Below are 22,943 nucleotides of genomic sequence, written 5' to 3'. Positions count from 1 at the left end.
CAATGTAAGCTGCTTTTATTGCAGGATCCATGGTGAAGTGATCAGCATTTAAACAAACCCACTTTTGTAGTCAGGAGATTGTGTGACAAACCGGGATCTGCCTGTGACAATTGCATTTTGTTTCGGCGCAGGTAAGAAAGTAGGGCTGTGTGGCACGTCCTCGCGAAGAGGCTACAGTTATGAAAAGAGAGACGGTCCTGAATTGTCCATGGTGAAAGGAAGTAGGTTTGTGGCGCGGAGGACGGGAAGACGAGACGACTCGGCGATCCCGGCGGGAGGGTGTAGCGTCCACACGAGGACAAGTCCAACTAAAGAAGCGCCACTGTGCACACAGGCTTCATCTGACTAACAATCCGCTCAGTCACGGCCAATCAAAAACCGGCGTTATCTAAACATGCTCACACACTTACGACAGGATTTTAAACACTGATCAAACTCGATTCATTCCATTTCTAGACCTACAACATTTGAAGTTTGAAGCTTATTACAGTGATTCTATAAAATCAAGCAAAATGTCCACCAATCATTAACAGAATGAAGAAAAATGTTCTGAAAGATGTTCCGAGTCTAAAACTCATGACTTCCTAGTTCCTCCGATGGCTTTCAGCCCAAAGCCTCTTTATCCAGGATCCGAGTCACAGTGAGGCAGAACAACCTTGAATGCACGCATCACATACGCGCTCGTTCCCGCTGGAGTCTAGAGTTATAGGCGCGAGAAATTGTGTTCCAGGCATCCATATACCGGTCCATGCACATGGCAATGCATTTCTGCAAGAAATAAATAAACGAATGAATCAATAAATACATTACTAACATGCATACATACAAACTAAAGCTAGTACGAATACATACAATCTTAAACATACAAACATATTTATCTGAGCACATATAAGTTAGTATGTACGTCAGTATGATTGTATGTTAGTATGTACATACTATATACATACATACTAACATTCATAAATTCTAACATACTAAAACCTTATGTGCGTTAGTTTGTATGTATTTTCATTAGTATGTATGAATACATATAAACTAACATACCTACTATCCTAATTCCATACTAACACATATACAAATATATGTACATACCAACATACATACAAGTTTTGCCCCTCAGTTCCAGTGAAGGGAAAATGTAAGACAATCTATACAATTGTGTGTTTCCAACTTTGTGGCAACAGTTTGGGGAAGAACTACATATTAGTGTGATAGTCAAAACATACTTTGGGCCATATGGTGTACATACTAACATATGTTAATATGAATGCATATACAGTCCACTCCGAAACTATTGGAACAGCAAGGCCAATTCGTATGTTTTTGCTATACATCGAAGACGTTTGGGTAATTAAATTAAAGTAAATAACAATTAATATTTGGTTCATTTCTTTCTCCACAACATTTGTGCAATGGTTCTGACTGATTTTCTCTCTTTCTCAGCTTCAAAATGGCTTGCTCTTCTCATAATGATTTGTCCTTTTTAAGAACAAATGCAGTCTTCACAGGCAAAACCCCGGTCTAGGGGATTAAACCTTTTAACCTTATTTGTAGATTTGTCTCGAATTTGCAAATATCTGAAAAAATGTGAGACAGGAAGCTCATACCTTTCCTGGAGTTCTGCAAATGAGGCAAATCTATTTATAGATCCCTATATATACACTGATCAGCCATAGCATTATGACCACCTGCCTAGGTGCGCTGTGGTATCTGGCACAAAGATGTTAACAGGAGATCCTTTAAGTCCTGTAAGTTGCGAGGTGGGGCCTCCATGGATCGGACTTGATGGCCAGCACAACCCACAGATGTTCGATTGGATTGAGATCTGGGGAATCTGGAGGCACTCAACACCTTGAACTCTTTGTCATGTTCCTCGAACCATTCCTGAACAATTTTTACAGTGTGTCAGGGCGCATTATCCTGCTGAAAGAGGTCACTTCCATTAGGGAATACCGTTGCCATGAAGAGGTGTACCTGGTCTGCAACAATGTTTAGGTAGGTGGTATGTGCCAAAATAGTATCCACATGAATGCCAGGACCCAAAGTTTCCCAGCAGAACATTGCCCAGAGCATCACACTGCCTCCGCCAGCTTGCGTTCTTCTCATAGTGCATGCCGGTGCCATCTCTTCCCCAGGTAAACGATGCACATGCACCCGGCTGTCCACATGATGTACAAGAAAATGTTATTTATCAGACCAGGCCACCTTCTTCCATTGCTCTGTGGTCCCTTTCTGATGCTCACCTGTCCATTGTAGGCACTTTTGGCAGTGGACAGAGGTCAGCATGGGCACTCTGACAGGTCTGTGGCTACACAGCCCCATACACAGCAAGCTGCGATGCACTGTGTGTTCTGACACCTTTCTATCATAGCCAGCTTTAACTTTTCAGCAATTTGTGCTACAAGAACTCTCTGTGGGATCAGACCAGATGGGCTAGCCTTCACTCCCCACGCGCATCAGTGAGCCTTGGGCGCCCATGACCGTTCACCGGTTGTCCTTCCTTGGACCACTTTTGGTAGGTACTAACCACTGCATACCGGGAACACCCCACAAGGCCTGCTGTTTTAAAGATGCTCTGACTCAGTCATCTATCCATCACAATTTGGCCGTTGTCGAAGTCTCTCTAATCCTTACGTTTGCCCATTTTTCTTGTTTCACAAGAAAACAAGAAAACACATCATCTTCGAGAACTGACTGGTCACTTGCTGCCTAATATATCTCAACCCTTGACAGGTGCTACTGTAACGAGATAATCAATATTATTCACTTCACCTGTCAGTGGTCATAATGTTATGGCTGATCGGTGTAGATCCCTAATGCAGTTTATCCTGCTTTTTTTTCCTTGGAATAAACAGCAGGGGAAAAGCATGGTTTCCATATATGGGACTGTCCAACTAAGTGTTTGGGCCTGTTTCCATATTTTCAGGGCATTGCTTATTACAAAGTGCCTATCATACAATGATTTATTAGGGCTGTTAAGAATGGCTGGAAGTGAGGTGTTGTCATATAAGGACCATTCTACTGACAACCAAATAGGGTATGTGAATGCAGGTTCTACCGGGCCTCTCTTCCACCATGAGAAAATGCTTAGATTCACTGCCGAACAGTATAGCTTAAAATTAGTGCGATCGACATCGCCTTCAGCTTTGGATTTCCAGAGATGTTTCATCGATATCCGTAGTGTTTCACAGATCCTTGTGAATGAGATTATCAGCAAGTCTAATTGCTTGAAAAAAAAAAATGAGAGGCGTAAAACTTGGGATAGCCTGAAAGAGATACAGAAAGTGTGGGAGCACCAGCATCTTAAATTCACCAATTCTTCCTACTAATGACAAGGGTACAGTCTTCGAGTACTCAATGGACTGTTTCAGGTGTTGCAATTTTTCCTCCCAATTTACCTGGCTTTTTTGGTCAACTGGCTTTTTTGTTACTATGAAACCAAGATATGAGAAATTGTTGCAAGCTATTTTAAATGAGGTAGACTGCAGGTAGTGCAGGTTTACATTTTGTGTTATGGTCATCATTTTTCTTTCCTCCCAGTTGATTGTATTATCCAAAATTATTTATCAGAGAAAGGAGTGGGGGAATGGACACTGAATGATTGGAAATAAACAGCAGTATATCATCAACATATAATGATGTGTGTGTTGTGGTCTTCCCTTTGTCCTGATAGGCATTATTTCTGTGTGTTGTCGTATACTAACAGCAACTGGCTCTATAAGATTCACAAACAGAAATGTAGACAGGCAACTGCCCTGTTGTGTCCCTCTGTATTTCACAAAGAGGGAAGAAACTGTTGGCTGTTTATACATAATATGTATGTATGGCATGTATGGCCACTCAATTTGATCAAATGCATCTTGAGCATCAAGAACGTTGACAACTGCATCTGTCTCATGCTTGGCATAAAGGATGTTGAATAATCGGCGAAGATTGCAGAAGATGTGTCTACCTGGCATGAATCCTGACTGGCCAGGATGTACGACTGTGCCTATATGATCTTTCAATCTGTTCGCAAGTATTTTGCCGAGCAGTTTGGTTTCTATAGACATTAATGAAATAGGTCTATAAGATGAAGGTATGTTCCAATATTTTTGATCACTTGAAAAATGGGTGGGTTCACACAAAAAGTTGTAAAACACATCTAGATGTAAATATCAGGAAATGAAAGCTGAAATTCTGATTTATCATGTCATCTTCATCTTTTGATCTCAAATCCAAATGTCTTCAGTGTATAGCAAAAACATAGAACTGGTTTTATGGTTAGTTTTACCTTGCTGTTCCAATACTTTCAGAGGGGACTGTATGGGTGTGATGTCAGGTGTCCACATACCTTCACACATAGTGTATGTGTAAAAGTGGGAATGTAATATAAATATATGTATGCTTAGCAAATAAAGTTAAAACTACAGATTGTACCTGTTCTGAATTGTCCAGTGTGCTGCCTGGTTTGCCGATGCACTTCTTAAAGCATTTATCCGTCATTCTCTGAAATATACATTTTTTAAAAAAGCAATCAATGATTTCACTCTGAAAAGTTCTAAAAAATCTAACAATAAATATGCAGTCTTAAAACACTGCTTCTATTTTTATTTATTATTATCAGTGGAAGGGGTCAAATATTAACCATTTAAATGGTTAAGATCCAGCTTTTGGGGATGTTTCCACTGTCAACAAGTCTAGCTCTTGTTTGTTCATTTGTGTGCCTTAATGTTTTTGTATTTTTCTCTACACCTAGTATCAAACTGGGGTCCATAACACAAAGGGACAGGTACAAAAAGCTTCAAAATAATAAATCTGATTTTAGGGGCAATTTACGACACAAAACTACACAGCTACAGTAGTGATGACCTTAAAATGACCACAGATCTGGGTCTTCCCTACCTCACTCACTCTCTACACACACACACACACACACACACAAACACACATAGAAAGGAGTTTAATTAGCACAAAAAGCAAATATAATAAACTTCTATAAAATCTTTATATATATATATATATATATATATATTCAGAAAATATAAGCCTAATAAACATTAACACAACTTCAAACTGTGGTGAATCATTTTAAAACTGTAACAGAATTTTCAGTTATATAATAAAAATGATTTTACTGTCGTCATTATAGTTTTTGATTATTATTTGTGTACTGATGGTATGATCCTGCTAAATGCTTTTCAGCATAGAGCTATTAACATGCTAATACATATGTTTATTCATTAGCCTCAAAACTCAAGTGCTAAAAATCTCTACAACATTTGAAGCTTGTTTAAATTAAAATTATGTAAAATTTTATCCCCAAAGACGTTTAGCCAGTTAGGCAGCTAAGCTAACCATTATACCGACCTGCAGCAGCTCCTGAGCGTTAGCCACCGCTATCTGCACCTTCACCTGCTCCATAATGGCGCCCGTGTCCATCTTCCCAGTTCCTGATCCGGAGGAAAAATCTGATCCAAAACTATCCATCTTTTTTAAAACTAAGTTTCTTTTTGTCTTTTTAATAAATAACGAATAATAAACTAAGCTAGAGCTACACTTTACCCGGTGCTCTACGGACTTCACACATGTGAACGTTTCCTCAATGACCTTGAGATGCACCGGAAGTACTACTGACACTGTTTCCTAGTTGTTATGGATGATGGGAAATATAGTCATTAGATGATAATATCAGGAATTAAACAGCCTTTTTCCAAAAAGCACGAATTATTTAATGAACCCAGTCCAAATATTCAATAATTAAGCCCATTAAGTACATATATACCTTCTTTATTGGAGACATTTTTATAAGCTTTTTTAGTCCTGAACTTAATATTCACAGAGTCCATACCAGTTAGCCTGTATTAGTCAGTAAAGTAAGTAAAGTAAGTTTTATTTATAAAGCACATATAAATTCAGCATTACACTGACCAAAGTGCTGAACAAAACCAATACAACAAATTCTAAAATAGAATTAAAAAAACAAAACAAAATAATAATAATAATAATAATAATAATAATAATAATAATAATAAAACAATAATATCAACAACAATGACAACAGTACACAATAAGTTAAAAGCAAGAGAATAAAAATGTGTCTTAAGTCTAGACTATAAATACTATAAATAGAAAGAGAAGAGGCACTCCTAATGTCAGGTGGCAACTGAGTCCACAGACGTGGAGCAGCGACTGTAAAGGCTCTGTCCCCTTTTGATTTCAGGCGAGACCGAGGCACATGTAATAGAGCTTTATTAGCCGACCTGAGGGACCTGGGCATTGAATGCAAATGAATAAGATCAGAAACATAAGATGGGGCTTGTCCATTAAGAGCTTTGAAAACAATAAGTAAAATCTTAAACTGAATTCTAAAAAATACAGGAAGCCAATGGAGGGACGCTAAAACTGGTGAAATAGGATTTTTGGTGCCGGTTCACAGTCTAGCCGCCGCATTCTGAACCATCTGCAGCCGTGCTAAAGACAAACAGAGTCATACAGAAATCACTTTTCCCGAGTTCTGTTAAGTTAAAATCAACCTGACATTGTGTGTACATGTTATTGGGCTACTGAGCTTTAAATAAAGACCTGTTTAACTGCAGAGGCCAGTCTGTTCGAGCGATAACGACTCTACGTTAACACGTTAATAATAACAGCTGTAAGAACCAGGCTGTAACAGCGTCGATCTACAGCTTAGGGAGGCTCTGATACTACTCATGTTCATACTGTGACTAGAACTAAACACTGCACCAGTAACACAACCCAGTATAGAAATAGCTATTAAATAAATAAAGAAGGAAATAAAAAAACAATAAATAAATAAACAAACAAATAAATTAATAATAATAATAATAATAATAATAATAGTTGTTGTTGTTGTATTATTATTATTATTATTATTTGCATGTTTGTTAGCTTGTTTATTTCTTCCACCAGCTGATCCTCAGATTATCCATTTATTGCTGGAAGAGGTAACCATATACTGTATTTTGTTTGTGGTTTAGACTCTGAACAGCAGGGGGCGGTATAGTACCACACATTTAGGCCTATAACTTACTTGAACCATGTTGGAAAGGAGAAAAGCGGTTAAATAATGACAACTATTACCTATAGAGATATACTTAAATTCCAGTTGCTTGATGTTATTCACAGTGTAAACTATTTTAGAGAATTCAATCGTCACAGGGACTCTGTTAAAGTTTTAATCTGTATATGAATTTTCTCTGATTTTCTGAAAACGTGGAAGTTTGTGAAGGTATGCTGGAGGTATTTGTACTTCTGGTGTATTAGTATATTATTACACCACAGCATTCCTGTTGAATTCTGGATTCTGACTGGTCAGAAGGTGTTGATTAATTTTCTAGAACAGCAGCTCTGACAGTAGTGCAGCTGCAAATCACAGGTTTCTATTAATGCGCTCACTCTAAAATGTTACTGTTTCTCTAATAACAGCTCAGTCACAGGGACCTGTACAGCAGACACTCCACATAAATTGATTAAACAGTAGTCAATATGGTGAAGTTTACTGTAAGGAGACATTTATTTTTAGTAACATTTATGGAAGGAGTCTCCAGTGTTTGTGCTTTTTAACAGTCAGAGGTAAAGCGTTTAGTTTTCTTCAGGATGGAGGAATTTACACTTTGCTGTTTCTCTGTAAAATGACACGTTGCTTTTTTTTGTCTTATTAACTTCAAGAGAGTGAGAAAGAGAGAGAGAGAGAGAGAGAGAGAGAGAGAGAGAGAGAGAAGAAAAGCTAGTGAGGGAAAGACTGTTTATAGCTGCTATAATGTAAGTGAGAACAGGAACTAACTTGTTTTACAGACATTCCACAACATTAAATGTAACTATATGTAAAAGGATTTTAAAAAAGTACATGTTGTTCTTTAATAAATAAAAATCGTAATCATTGGCAAATTGCTTTGGTATAAGCGCAATAAACACTTCAGGAAAAATTTGCAAAAGCAGACAAGCCAGAAGATAAAAAGCTGTAAGCAGTCCAGCACAGTTTGAGAATTTTTCCAGCACAAGCCCCAATATACATGTTAAATCCTTGCGTTAAAAAAAAAAAAAAAAAAAAAAAAAAAAAGGCAGAAAAAAATCTGAAAAACCAAACAGTTCTGGATTCATGATAAACAACCTACATCACTGGATTACTGTTTTATACAAATGAAGGACAGCCATAACGGTTTTGTTCAATCATGTTGATAATCTCATTACTGAGACATGCAGACACACGTTACAGCTGCTGCAGGGTCTCAACCATCTCCTGAGCCTGAGATTCTCTGTCTCTTACTCAGTCTGTCTATAATATTAACTTCCATTATGGCCTTAATTACATAAACACATAAAAATACAGTACAAAGAATCTGGAGAGATTAAAGGAGAAAAAACTAAAAATGATTAAAGTGTACAGTTCAGGAGTTTCAGGGTGTGACTCTGAGCTGGGGTTAAAAATAATTTACACAATAACACTCATGCCTGATTAGTCACACTAATTCCTCTTTGTCAATCATAATCCTCCAGGACCCAACACCATTCTCCATTTGATTGATTTACTCCTCGTTTGTGGTCTGTGTAATGAATATCAAATAAGCAAGATGTCAGATTATGATAAAGGACTTCAGTGAGCCAAACAGTGAGTCATGTCTACCTCTCTCTCTCTCTCTCTCTCTCTCTCTCTTTCTCTCTCTCTCTCTCTCTTTCTGCAGCTCTCTTTCTGTCTCTCTCTCTCTCTCTCTCTTTCTGCAGCTCTCTTTCTGTCTCTCTCTCTCTCTGCAGCTCTCTTTCTGTCTCTGTCTCTGTCTCTCTCTCTTTCTCAGTCTGTTATTACCTCTCTCAACCTGAAAGCTGAAAGCTGAGTAAGATCTGACAATGTTCAGAAGCTGCTGTGGAGTGATGGTGGTCTTTGGTGGAAATTTGATCAGTATCACAGTGTGATTCTCATCTCTCTTTGAGTTCAGAGCTCAGTAGCGAGGAGACTGATTTCACATTGTAAAAACACACACAGAGACACACACACACACGCACACACACAATCCTCAGACAAACTATGACAGCACTTAGCACTCACAGCATGCATGTGAATAAGGAATAAATTGTATTTTTGTAGGATCGAAACCTTTTCCCCTACGCAGTTACGATTATAGCTGGTTTAACTTCACAATTAAGTGTAGTAATATACAACAATACATGTGTGTATGTATATATATACATATTTTATACATAACCAATAAATAAACAATCAGTAACAATAAATCAATAAGAATCGCTGTGAGGCAGTGATCCACGCCTTCGTATTTGTGATTGGCTGTAGTTTTGCATATTCATTAGGGGGAGGAGCTAAAGGAGGCGCTCTCAGAGGAACACAGCTGTGCGAGCGGAGAAACTCGCACTGCTTCTCCTTCCTCACCGGCGGAAGTCATGCTCGCGGAAAACAGCACGCGACACTTGTGAACACTTTTTACTGCGCCAGTAAAAGTTAGACTGCGACAAGAAGAAAAGAAACAAGGTAAGAGATAGCTGTGTGAAATGGGAAAGCTCAGCGTGTGTGTGTGTGTGTGTGTGTGTTCATTAAGGACAAAGTTTCAGCCCCTTGCGTTAGTCATATTAGCTTATTTATTTAAATGTATAAAGGTTAAAATTATTTCTTAATGTTACATGATTAAGGATCACCAGTTATATACACCTTGCAAATTGCAGTTTCACCGCAGACAGGTGATAAAATGTCCTAAGAAGAGTGAATCATGATCCTGGGATCATAAACCTGAACTGGCTGGATAAGGAAGCTCTGTGTGTGTGTGTGTGTGTGTGTGTGTGTGTGTGTGTGGGCATGTTTTTATATCTTGTTAGAGACCAAATATCCCCACAAGGATAGGAAAATCTGATAATTTTGACAAAAGGAAAGTGTTTTTTTTTTTAAAAAAAAAAAAAAACAGCCAAAAAGTTTCCTTTTCATTGCTGAGGTTAAGCTTAGGGTTAGATTTTGGTGCATGCATAGCTGCATTAATAATTATGTCAGTGGAAGGTCCTCACAAGCATAGGAAGACAAACGTGTGTGTATAATTGCAGGTGCACACACCCAATTATTCTGCTATTTGACGTTTATGCAAAGTATGCAAAATGTAAACCACAGAACAGATCACACTCCAGTTTCATTTTTGGTACATTTGCACCAGAAGCTTCCGTCTTTAATTTTTTCCACCTGAGATAAGCAGTAAAGTCAAGTATATTAAATTTCACAACAGTGGGGTAATGTTTTAGCACAGAATTATAGGATATCCTCAAGCCAAGAGAGAGACACATGATCCTGCCTTCAAATTTATCCAAACTAAAGACCTGCAGAAACTGCAAACATTCAAACGTACAATCTAGTGACCATAAATGCTGCCTAAAAATGATGTCTCTTTTTAAATGGAACAAATATTTTGAATTGTCTACAAAAATAATGCTGTGTCTGTTGAACATTACGGTATATCGTACAACTTGGGGGTTCTCAAACTTTTTTTGCAGTCAGAGATTTCTTTAACTGTAAAATATATTCCATGGACCCACTAAGGGCAGATTTATTGGATTATAATCCAACTATTCAAATATTAGCCTCATTATTTAAACTTGTACAATAATGTAGAGCTGTTTTCCCTGAACTTTCCACCCACAGAACGTAATAATGTAATAATTAACAAAAGTTTACAAATAATATCCCCTTGACTATCTCTCATGGAATCCAGTTTGAGAACCACTAGTATAACCTTGTAACAGCACATGCTGATCAACACTCTACAACCAGTTTCTGATTAGAAATATAATTTATATAAGATAGTATATTGAAAGTTCTATTTACTTGTTTGTTTGTTTGTTTGTTTTAGATTTTAGTCAAAGATGTCTGTGAGTAGCCATGAAAACCGCAAGTCCAGGTCGAGCTCTGGGTCCATGAACATCCACCTCTTCCACAAAACATCACACGCTGACAGCCTGCTTACTCAACTGAACCTTCTGCGCAAACGCTGCGTCTTCACGGATGTCGTGCTCCGGGCGGGAAATCGAGCTTTCCCATGTCATCGGGCCGTCCTGGCTTCCTGCAGCCGGTACTTTGAAGCCATGTTTAACGGCGGACTCAAGGAGTCCCGAGACGCAGAAGTGAACTTCCATGACTCGTTGCACCCGGAGGTCCTGGAGCTCCTGTTGGACTATGCATACTCCGCCCGCATCATCATCAATGAGGAAAATGCTGAGTCGTTGCTTGAGGCCGGAGACATGCTGCAGTTCCACGACATCCGAGATGCCTCGGCAGAGTTCCTAGAGAAGAACCTTCACCCCTCGAACTGCCTCGGGATGATGCTCCTCTCTGATGCACATCAATGCCAAAGGCTTTACGAGCTCTCCTGGCGCATGTGTTTGGCGAATTTCGCCACCCTTTACCAGACCGAAGACTTCCTGAACCTCCCGAAAGATCAAGTTCAGGAGCTGATCTTCAGCGAGGAGCTGGAGGTAGAGGATGAGAGTGTAGTGTATGAGGCAGTTATAGACTGGGTGAAAGCTGATATTGGAAGGAGACTCTCCGACTTGCCTGAGCTCTTGCGCTGTGTCCGTTTAGCGCTGCTTCCAGAGACCTACCTGCTCAAAAACGTTGTCTCTGAAGAGCTCATCATGGGAGATAAAGTGTGTCGAGAGATTGTCGAAGATGCCGTACGATGCAAGATGAAGATCCTCCAGAATGACGGTGTGGTCACTGGTTTCTGCGCTCGACCCAGGAAAGTCAGTCAAGCTCTGCTGCTCCTGGGAGGCCAGACTTTTATGTGCGATAAAGTGTACATGATAGACCACAAAACGAAGGAGATTATGCTCAAAACAGACCTTCCCAGTCCTCGAAAAGAGTGCAGCGCTTGTGCTATTGGCTGTAAAGTTTATGTCACAGGAGGCAGAGGCTCTGAAAATGGCGCTTCTAAAGATGTCTGGGTCTATGATACCTTACATGACGAGTGGTCCAAGGCTGCGCCAATGCTTGTAGCCAGATTTGGACATGGCTCGGCCGAATTGGACCATGTCCTGTATGTCGTAGGAGGCCACACTTCTCTGTCAGGCTCGTTTCCTGCCTCTCCGTCAGTCTCACTCAAACAGGTGGAACAGTACAACCCACAATCTAACAAATGGACTCTAGTTGCACCTCTTCGGGAAGGTGTGAGCAATGCTGCGGTCGTAGGAGCCAAAAACAAGCTCTTTGCTTTTGGTGGAACCAGCGTCAACAGGGACAAGTACCCCAAGGTGCAATGTTTTGACCCCTGCGAGAACAGGTGGACGGTGCCGGCCGCTTGTCCTCAGCTTTGGCGTTACACGGCGGCGGCAGCCGTCGGCAATCACATTGTGGTCATCGGCGGAGACACAGAGTTCTCGGCAGGTTCAGCGTATCGGTTCAACAGTGAAACATACCAGTGGACTAAATTTGTGGACGTCACAGCCAAAAGGATCAGCTGCCATGCTGTTGCCTCGGGGAACCGACTCTACGTGGTTGGGGGGTATTGCGGTGCTCGGAGGTGTAAAACTCTGGACTGTTACGACCCCTCGACTGACTCTTGGGAAAGTGTGACTAGCGTCCCGTATTCCCTCATTCCCACTGCGTTTGTTAGCACCTGGAGATACCTGCCATCCTGAATGTGACAAATGGTTTGGTAAGTAGGAGCTCATAGAAATATACAGTAATGAAATCAAGCTAAAAAATTGCATAGATACTAGTTCCTCACCTAGTCTATTAGTTCATGTTTATCAGATGTGGTTTGATCAAAAAATATTGTGTAAAAAAAAAATGCTGATTAATGAACGATTTCTAGCCCTAATGAGTGCTGTTTGGTGTCAAATAAAGAAGAGAACTCAGTTAATAGCATCTGAAAGAATGAAACGGGGGCTAATTACAGAGCAGAAACTTCAATCAGTTAAAGCAGAGTAAAGCTCAAGTCCACGCTTGCTGTCCTTTCCATCACATGTCCTCTAACCACTCTGTGTTCACTCCCAGAGGACATTTTCTTGTATAATTTTATCTTATTAAAGTTTAAATAGAGGAAGGAAATTTTAAAATATACACCTCACATTGTGTTTTGACTGATAGAGAGGTGAGGTGTACTGCGAAGGAGAGAAGGAGAAGAAAACAAAAGCCATATTGCCAGAACAAGTTTTTCAGTCGGGGATCTCTCTCTAAAATAAGTATCTTATTTACACTTAGAAACATCCTGAACAAAATTGCTCCCTTATTTGGAAGTGTAAACAAACCTGAACAAATATTGCTTCTGTGCAAGAAACTCAAATAAGGTTGTTTTATAACAGGAAGACATCGAAATCATAGTACGACTGAAAACAGCTGCCGGTTTGGCATTGAAATGCAAACTTGTCAACTGGAGCAGCTAGAATTAGCATGTTTACTTGGAAGAGGGTTCAAGAGAGTGTCTGAAATCATCAGCCATGTTGCCAGAACAGGACTTTCAGTGTAATCACGTGCTTCTGTGTCTCAAAGTGAGTCTTATTTTCACTGAAAAGGTCTCCAGGTCATTTTTTTTCAGTCACAAATGTGTTAGAGAAGGAGGCTAGTTGTCTTTTCCTGGTATAAGTATTACGTTTAAAGGTGGGATTGTTTTGGGAAAGAGGATGTCAGAATACATCTGCTACACTGACAGAACAGGCTTTTCGAGTCTAAGGTCTCAGCCTTTATTCTGTCAGAGTATAGAGAAAAATCTTATTTGCATGTGTAAACAGACCTAGAGCTTCTGTGTAAAGGCCAGTTCACACTAGATGTGCTTCTGAAGCATTTTTTTGATGCAAGTGAGATATTCGTCATTTAAATGAACATTTCATTCCACACCAGTTGCACCACAGACGCATTATTATACTTTCACACTAGAAAGTGACAAAACGACAAGCGAAGATTCATGTTCAAGTATACATACATACATACATACATACATACATATATATATATAATATAGTTGTTACCATTTCTAATAAGAACTGGAAAAAAAACTGGACACCCACAAGCAACAACAGTAGTGGTTGCTACATGCCCACAAGAGAAAAACTACAAGTTACATGAGTGACTTGTCACTTGCTAGTGCTTTGTTGAAAATATAAAATATAGATTTTATAGGAGTAGGCATGTTTCATTGACACAATTGTACGTTGGGCGTTGTTGTTCCTGTAGGATTTGCAGTGTGGACTGAATCGACGATGATGACACGTCTGGTGTTAATTTGGAGTTCTCTAAACAAGAAGCAATAAATAACTGATTGTTAACAGGAAATTTATAATTATACAAAATTATAGTACAAATAAAAAAGCCTTTATTGAATTGTACACATAAACATTTTAGAGAGGGTAGCCGGTTATCATTTTTTAGTATTAGCAAGTTCTCTAGGCGGGATTGTACTGGGAAAGAAGATTCAAGAGAACGTCAGAATACTTTAGCCATATTGCCAAAACTGTTTCTTCTTTACTCTGTCTAAGTAAGGGTCTTATTTTTACATGCAAACAAACCTGACCAAAAGCACTGCTTACTGCTTCTGTTTAAGACACCCTAAATCAGAGCCGGTTAACAAGAAGGCGTCAAAACTGTAATACGACCAAAAACAGCTGTTTGTTCACCGTTAAAACCTCACAAACATGGTAGAGAAGACAGCTGATTGTTGCCCTAGTATAAACAAAAATAGTGTTTTTTGTTTTTAGGGTGCACACTTACAAACTTTGGGTGTCTTTTTCTGACATTTAGAAGACATGCACTGGGAATTTCCAAAAACTTTGGCCATATTGCCAGAAATGGTCTTTACTTTGAATTTTACTTGCACTTAAAACCAAACATGAACATTCTTTACTTACTACCTTATTGTAAGATGTCGAAATGAAGTAGTATGACAAAAAACAGGTGCTTGTTCATCATTCAAAATCACAAATCTGCCAGTCAGAGGATGGACTTACATTCGGAAATGCTACATTGCCAAAGCAGGGCTTCTCATTATAGAAAACCCTCAATAATCGGGTTCAAACAGGAAGTCTACAAAATTGTCCACTTTTTCAGCTTTCAAAGCTGCCTTTCCTGAAGTGTATGCCCTCACGCTGTCTTTTGTCCCTCAGCTGTAAACAGATGGACAGGGTGGAGACGTGCTGAAGGGCCTTGAATCCACAAGCCTGCAGATCGCATTTTTATTGTGCTGTTGCTTTAAAGCCTGCTAATTTGGTGTTGATTTTTTGCACATCATACTTATTCTGTAACGCCAGAGGAGAAAGGCACGCAGGCTGAGGGAGGAAGAAACTATATTTTACTCCGGCCAGCAGCTCCAAACTAAAAATACCTGCTGCTCTCGAAGCTGTCAGCTTGAGGGGAAAATACGAAAATACTCTCCTACGAGAGTAAACAGGTCTGTTCATGTTGGCTGGAAATGTCATACCTGTTTCATGAAATTGTACACAAATAAGATTCTCAAAATTGTATGTTCACACATGCATCAGACACTCAAAATGTGAAAATGATCCAATGCCCAGTGAATTGTCTGAAGAGTGAAGCATTTCTAACCTTTTATTGGAGGTTATCCAGGTTTAACACAAAAAATATATATTTATTTAAAATATTTATAATATTTAAAAATTTATCTTCACACAAATGCCAGTCATTTATACACTCAATTTATACACTCAATAGGCTACTGCTAACCTGCTAAGCAATGCTAACCTGCTGCAAGTAATATTTACTGATTTAAAACATAAAAACTGTTTATTGCATACTTGTACCTAGACATTAAATACCACAAATGATTCTTAAAAGTTTATCTTATACCATTGATTTATATTTTCAGGCAATTCTGTATTGTATGTTACAGTACAATAACAGATAACATGCTAGTTGTCTTTTAATTTAGAAGCTAACATTTGCCAATATTTTTCAAATGTAGTTAGCTAACCAGCTTTGCTAAAATAATTCTTTCTTTTTACACAAAGAGGAAATGGGACTATAGCATCTGTTGTACAATATGGTGATATAAATGAACCCATTTTAATTACTTTACTTTTTCATAAGCAGTAGCAGCAGTACATTGTTTATTTCCTTTTAATATTTGGAGTCAATATTTAATAATCAGTTTTTAATACAAAGCCTCAGCATGGTTCCTTTAACCAGGAGCTACCCTGGAAAAGAAAGCAGTACCAGGAAAAGCAGCGTTAAAAGAAGCTTCTGTTTGTCGTGTGACACACCTGAACCGGGTCAAAGGTCACGTGGCTCATTTCAGCTGCTGTCCTGCTCGGAGGACTTACTCAGTACTTATGTTTTATTAATGCGCTTTTTTTTTTTTTTTTTCCAAAGCCACCCGAGAAAGACAACTGAAAGAAGGCTTTTATTCTCACATCTGTGCACATACGGCACACACACACACGGTGTCCTAAGCCCGAGGCTAAAGCACAAGCAGATTTGCATAAAGATTTTTACTCCCGTCGCGCTTCAGCCAGAAAAAGTGACACAGTCGCCCATTTGGCTACCAGTCAAAAATACTCTCCTGCCACAGTTATTCACAATTACACATTATCCTTACATTTACATGGGTAAATGTAAATGTATGGATACATTTCGTTATTTTTTGAAAATGAAAGCTTGCCAGAAAGGTTCATCTGGTTGAGACTAGCGGTGTGCATTGGGACATGGATCCTGCGGACCCCAACAAAAAAGTCATACGAGCTGCAGGATTTTACTTTCATGTGGGCACGAGAGAACGAGCAGTCTGATAAGAAGCTTGGGGGACAAACAAAGACAACCTTGTATAGAGCATTCATTCATCCTTAGTAACTGCCTGGTCATGGGCACAGTGGTTTAAATTAGACTACTACTTTGTTTATATTTTGGGAACTAAATCTATCTATCTATCTATCTATCTATCTATCTATCTATCTATCTATCTATCTATCATATAAACAAGTAAGTAAAAAAAACAAAAAAAACAACAAAAAAAAACCAGTCCCTTGCACATCTCTAGTTGAGACCAAATATGAACTGGAGTAGTGAGGCTGAGGTTGAGGAACTGTCAGAGCCAGAATTCACACCATTAAATAATACATTAAAATAAATACATTTCTCCACCTTGGACTGCATTTTTGTAAAGCTTCATTTTCAGTGTCCGTTTTGCTGTTTTCTTGTGGACCGGAGACCAGAGAAAAATCCTTTCAAAAATCTTGTTCGAAGCCATTGTAAAATCCAAAATGTGAACAGAGTGTATCGTTACACCCATAGTTCTGTACATAGAATACCCAAATCTTTAACTACTATGTTGCTTATCAGTCAAAGCTTCCTGATAACAGACTACATTGTGTAGTAGAAGAATTGTTTATTATGAATTGTTTATTGCTTTGAGTCATGCCTAAGAACACTTACTGATGATAAAATTACTGCAAGGCACTCTCTCATGGCTTATTGCTTTAATTTATAACCATAAGCAAATTATTAAGAGTTAAACATTAAAAGGTAACTCTTGCTGTTGTGCAATCATGTTAGTCATTCATCCAGACCTTTTGTAAATGAGGAATTTTATGTAACTAGATCAACACAAATTTAAGTGAATAACTGATTTATACATTAAAATAGCTCACGACTCGACCCAGACAGGATTGTCGTTTGTCTGTTTTAGCTCAGTAAGGACGATCCAGACCTCCTGACAAACGGCACTTTAAACAGGATTGTCCAAGCTAATGCAAATTCATGAAGCAGCACTGTGACAGTGATGGATGGATGTGAGCGCTTGCTTGCTGTAATTACACCTGCTCATTATGAAGCAGCATGGCTTGTGTGTGTTGGGGAGCAGATGTGATCAGCATGGCTCAAATGAGCAGCCTGACAGCCGTTACGTGACGTTTATTGAGTTTATTGACGCAGGCGTCCACACTCCACACCCCCTGTGTCCCCTGAGACCTGAGAGGTGTGACAGGGCAAAAATCTGCTCACAACAAATAAAATCTCTCATATCCAGCTTACATCATATGTCGTTTAGTATATAAACATGCGCTGATAATTGATTATCCAATACATCACCAATAAATCATCTAATAAACATCCGGGGGTAGAGTGTCTATGTAGGTGCATTTTTAGGTAGCATTTGAGCTTCCACCATAAAGATGGTCCCATCTGGAAGGCAGTGTAATAAACTATAATAAAGTTTAAAATATATGGTAGATAAAACTGCCTCTCTGTCAACCGTGATAAAATATTAGGCAATTATCATGATAACAGTAGAAAAATGTACTACTTTGTCTGCTAGCACGGTTTTAATGAAAAGGAAACAGAACCAGCAACTACTGTTAGCATGAACTTGATTAGCTAATCACCATCATAAGACCATTTAAAACAACAGAGATGGAGATAGCATCTTTGTGTGTATTTAATATTAAAAACACAGTATTATATTTAAAGCCATATCTATGCTAACTCTACATCAAGGCTAGTGTTTTATATGGTCCATATTTATTGTGATTAGCTAATCAAAGCCATGCCACATTAGCTATGTTACATAGCTAGCATAGCCAAGCAAGCTAGCTAATGCTTGAAACTAATTAACTGTAAATTAAAACAGTAGCCAAGTTTGCTAGCAGGCTAGTTAACAAGCTAGTTACCTAGTGTAAGCTAACCTTAGATAGCTAAGTATTTAACTTTGATTTAGCTAATGTTGAAATTAATTTAAACCACTAGCCATATTTACTATCAGTCTAACTTCTCTGACTGAAGTTTGATAGCAAGGTAGCCAGTATTAGGTGAACTATTATTTTGTATAATTACGATCCATGTTTTATGCTAATCAGTACATCAAGCTAAAAAAAAAAAAATGAAAAGAAAGGCGAGTGATCAAGTTAGCCTTTGGCTGTTCGAGTTTAACTTGTCACTTAGCCGAGTTTTTGTTGTGTAAATAGCTCCGAATTCTAGTGAAATCGGGTAAGGAAATACATCCTGCTAATTTCAGTGAAACTAAAGCTTTGCATTATGTGTGTTGTGAGTAAATGTTAAAACCTGAGCTAGCACAACGCATGGTGCTGGTACTCCACACACATTCAGTTACAGGAAGCCTTGCTCCCAGCCATGACCTGAACAACCGGAATCTCTGGTTTCTGGCCTTAAATCGGGCCAAAGGTTGTACACACGTACACACACACACACACACACAGCTGACCTTCTGTGATAAACACACACTGGTTCACTCTGACAGCGGCTGTGTTTCATTCCACAGTGCTTCTTAAATTAAGACACTTGGTGTGTGTGGAATGAGTCCAACTGCTTAAAATAATCTGAACATGTGGAGTAAAGAAGCTCATGGATATTTAAATAGCATTCACAGCTCCTGTATGTGAGGAATTTAGCACAGCTCATCAATAAAGTTCTGTGCACAAGTCATGCTCTTTTACTAAAAAAAATTACATCTTTAAAAAATAATAATAATACTTCTTTTAAAATATCCAAATCCAAAAAGAGATTTGAGTCTATGGCTTTTGCGTTTGTCTTTTCCAGTGGAAGAGGTGTGGCCTGTTTGTCAGTCCAAGTGAAGGAGGTGTGGCCTCATTGGCCTCTGTGCGTCAGTCTCAGTGAAGGAGGCGTGGCCTCTCTGGTTGGCACATACAGTAAAATATATTAGCTTTCAGCAATTTGAAAATCGTTGTGGCAATTCAATTGACAAAAACCACAAAAGAACAAAAAAACAATAACAATGTTTTAAAAATCCAACGTTGTACTCAAAATCATTGACATTATATAATGACATTTTCTTTAAAGACTGTCGACTGGACAGAGGTGAAACGATTTTCCATCCATATATAATAATCAAATTACTATTATGAAGTTTCATAAAAAGGCTAGAATTAGAACTAAATCCAAATTAGCTAATAGCTTAATAATAATATGGTGTAAAAGCATAGAGATTTAGTCTTAAACCTAAAACATAATATTATGAATTGATGGCATTTAATGTATCCCTGTGGGGAAAAAGATTTATGGTCATCAATGTCATCAATCTAGCACATGGGCCAGTAGTAGATTTAAAACATGTAGCAGCAGAGTTTTCTATGTATTTTATCTGTTTGTTTTCTTTTAATATATATATTTGTATGTTTATATCTTTGCTTACTGTCCTTCTCTTGGCAGTCAGATGTTGACATTTATTTGTTTGTTTGTTTGTTTGTTTAAGTATTATTTTGGTATTGGACATTGTGAGATTTTCAGAGGTTTCAGGAGCAAAGTCAACATGGTATTGTAACTACTCCAGTTTGCACTGAATCACATTATGTTGCATCATCCTTCATCAAAAATATCTCAAATCATATTGTACTGAACTGTTGGTAGCTTTAACTCTTTAATCAGATAAGTGCAGTATTTTTGTCCCAGAAGGAGACCCACACTCCTAAATGTTGGACATTGTTTTATCTTTAATCCAAAGTTTTGCCTCGATGATGGAATGTTGTTGTAGCAGAGTGGATTTTGTTTTAATTGACTAAATTGGTTTTATTTTCCACATTCACAGATAACCATCTCAGATTTGTGTGTGTGTGTGTGAAATTCTATCACATACACAACAAAGATTTCTGTGGCTTTTGCACAAACACTGTGTCTGAACCTTTGTTTACAAGCAGACAGATAATGACACAGTGCAGCATTAGCAGTGGGATCAGGCTTCTAGAAGCTTCTGCAGGTTTATTATAGCCTCTGGTCCTGACAGCTCAGCTAATGAAGCCTCATTTGAGCAGTTAAATGTTTCCCGCTGGTGCCACGTGAAGCCGCTGGAGTTATGGCTGTCTGGGCTACACGACTGCTGAATATGCAGATAGAACATGAGTGATTTGATTAATGCTTTTCTTTAATAGCACCTCAAGTATAAGAGTATCAAACGCAATATAATCTTGTCTGAAACATGAGCTATAACAAACCTGTTATATCAGGCCTAAACATACTGTAATAGCAATACATTCTCATTTAAATATAGCTGAAAGTGATTTATCTAAGGAATGAAACACTCAGTGTTGTGCTGTTATAGGAAAATAATCAACAATGGGGTGATATGATGAAGTAGAGTTACTGTTACCACCACAAAGTTGATTATTTTCCTATAACAGCATGTCCCTAAGTGTTTTATTCCTTTTATACCACGAACCAAGTTAGTTCACTTACATTATAGCAGGTATAAATGCATTCCCTCACCAGCCTCTGTTTTTTTTCTCTCTCTTGAAGTTAATAACACAAATATTAGTATAAATTGGTGTAAATTCGCAAAGTGTAAATTCTTCTGTCCTGGAGACGTTGGAAAACTTAAAGTTACAGCTTTAACGATGTCTGTTACAAAGTGCTGACACTGGAGACTCCTTCCATAAATCTTATTTAATAAACGTTTCCTTACATAAAAAACCTTCACCATATAAGATATTACACACATTTTGTAATTTATGTGGTGCATCCACCGTACAAGTCCCTGTGAATGAGATATTACTATAGAAACAATAACGTATTATTTATATAAACCTGTGATTAATCAACACCTCATGACCAATCAGAATCCAGAACTCAACAGCACTGTAATATAAATCATACAGAAATGGGTATAAGGAGTTTAAAAAGGAATTGTGGCCTGATCTGGTTTTGTCACATGTGCTAGGTTTTTATAGGAATGCAACAGCTTTTCAGAGTTCATGACTTACCTAACTCACAAGTCTCCCTCTCTCTCTCCCTCTCTCTTTTTTGTCTCTCTAGATGTCCAGTGTCGTGAGGAATGCAGGGGAATGTGTCCTCTCGTTGGCTGAGGAATGCAGGGGGTGGGGGAAAGAAAACAGGGAAAAAGAAATAAAGAATGAAAGAAAGAAATACAGACAGAAGGCTGCTGAGGAATAAAAGAACGGTACAAGAAAGGAGCACTTGCCAGTTCGGAAAGGAAAAACTAGAGAGTTCGGCATGTAGGAGATAAATCAAGAGTGGACTTTTTCCTCAACTCTAAATTAAATCTGAAAGACTGTAAGCTCTGCACACACATCAAACACACTTTAGAGACAACTAAACCCTGCCTATTCATTCCCTCTTTTTTCATCTCCTTTGATTTTCAAAGAGGGTTTTGGTTTTCACTCGGAGAATTTGACGCTAAAATGAAATGAGGAAACACTGTGTTAGATGTTGGTTTAACCTCGAAGGTTCGGGATTTAGCCTGAAACAACACGGTGGTTATCAGAACGAGGAAGCTGCGGCTCAGCTCTGTGTTTAAAACACAAATCGCCGTCAGCTGGCTGAGGAAATGAGTGATGTATTAAAACTGTCACGCCCTGTGCGGCTCTTTTTTGTTGTTAAGAAGGGAGATAAATGCCTGGATATACAACACATACACATTCAGTTATCCTGGCTGTTGTATTTTTAACATATTGCTAAATATTGTGTGTTCAGGGAGCTCGATGAATCATATGACAGCTCCCCTTCACACCGTCTCGCGGTGGATTTGGTTATTTTGTGATCAACCAAGTTTCAGACTACTTTTAATACTAAATATTAAACATTTGTGTTTGATAAACTGACTGTAGGAAAATCTACTACTATATTGTTATATTTTGTTACTTGTTCATTTTTGTAGCATTGTTTGTCCATTCTGTAGAGTTTGTATATGTTAATGTAGCTTATTTTTGTTTTATTGTTATTTTTATGCTAATGGTTTAACACTGTCAGATAGAATGAACGATTTTCACCCATCTGTTGTTTCAGATAAAATGTACACTAGAGCTGGGTGTTATGACTATATAATATCAATATTGCTTTTAACCTCCATTTTAGCAGGTTGCATGATGCTAAAATGGAGGCTACAAACATCCCATAACTAAAGCAAACAGAAGCTACTGAATATTTTGGCTGATTGATAAAAAACATTTAATAAATTAAGGCTACTCTATTTTTATACCAATAAAACCAAAAACTATAATGTGAACATTTCATTGTTTGTGTTTCTGCT

The 22,943-nt window shown here is 38.3% G+C and overlaps 2 protein-coding genes across 2 annotated transcripts; one reads left to right on the top strand and one right to left on the bottom strand.

Annotated features, from left to right (window-relative positions):
• timm13 (translocase of inner mitochondrial membrane 13 homolog (yeast)) lies at positions 1-5,623 on the bottom strand. The gene is made up of 3 exons (XM_026930478.3): positions 5,350-5,623; positions 4,420-4,488; positions 1-768 (listed from the first exon to the last, which is right to left on the bottom strand). The coding sequence occupies exons 1-3, from the start codon at positions 5,467-5,469 to the stop codon at positions 670-672; spliced, it is 288 nt and encodes a 95-aa protein (XP_026786279.1). The 5' UTR covers positions 5,470-5,623; the 3' UTR covers positions 1-669.
• A 3,708-nt stretch (positions 5,624-9,331) lies between these two features.
• Positions 9,332-22,324, top strand: enc3 (ectodermal-neural cortex 3). The gene is made up of 3 exons (XM_026930464.3): positions 9,332-9,484; positions 10,842-12,641; positions 21,710-22,324. The coding sequence occupies exon 2, from the start codon at positions 10,855-10,857 to the stop codon at positions 12,622-12,624; it is 1,770 nt and encodes a 589-aa protein (XP_026786265.1). The 5' UTR covers positions 9,332-9,484; positions 10,842-10,854; the 3' UTR covers positions 12,625-12,641; positions 21,710-22,324.
• The last annotated feature ends 619 nt before the right edge of the window (positions 22,325-22,943 follow it).

Source organism: Pangasianodon hypophthalmus, chromosome 11 (genome assembly GCF_027358585.1).
Source record: "Pangasianodon hypophthalmus isolate fPanHyp1 chromosome 11, fPanHyp1.pri, whole genome shotgun sequence".
NCBI classification, from domain to species: domain Eukaryota; kingdom Metazoa; phylum Chordata; class Actinopteri; order Siluriformes; family Pangasiidae; genus Pangasianodon; species Pangasianodon hypophthalmus.
The sequence above is the reverse complement of the archived record's forward strand: the minus strand, read 5'-3'. Positions and strand labels throughout refer to the sequence as shown.

What these genes read in the sequence shown, in the direction of transcription:
- timm13 (XM_026930478.3), bottom strand. Translation starts at nt 5,469, where the DNA reads ATGGATAGTTTTGGATCAGATTTTTCCTCCGGATCAGGAACTGGGAAG. An exon ending in ACGCTCAGGAGCTGCTGCAG is followed by an intron (nt 4,489 to 5,349) that starts GTCGGTATAATG and finishes TGTATATTTCAG; the next exon opens with AGAATGACGGATAAATGCTT. An exon ending in CACTGGACAATTCAGAACAG is followed by an intron (nt 769 to 4,419) that starts GTACAATCTGTA and finishes TATTTCTTGCAG; the next exon opens with AAATGCATTGCCATGTGCAT.
- enc3 (XM_026930464.3), top strand. Translation starts at nt 10,855, where the DNA reads ATGTCTGTGAGTAGCCATGAAAACCGCAAGTCCAGGTCGAGCTCTGGG.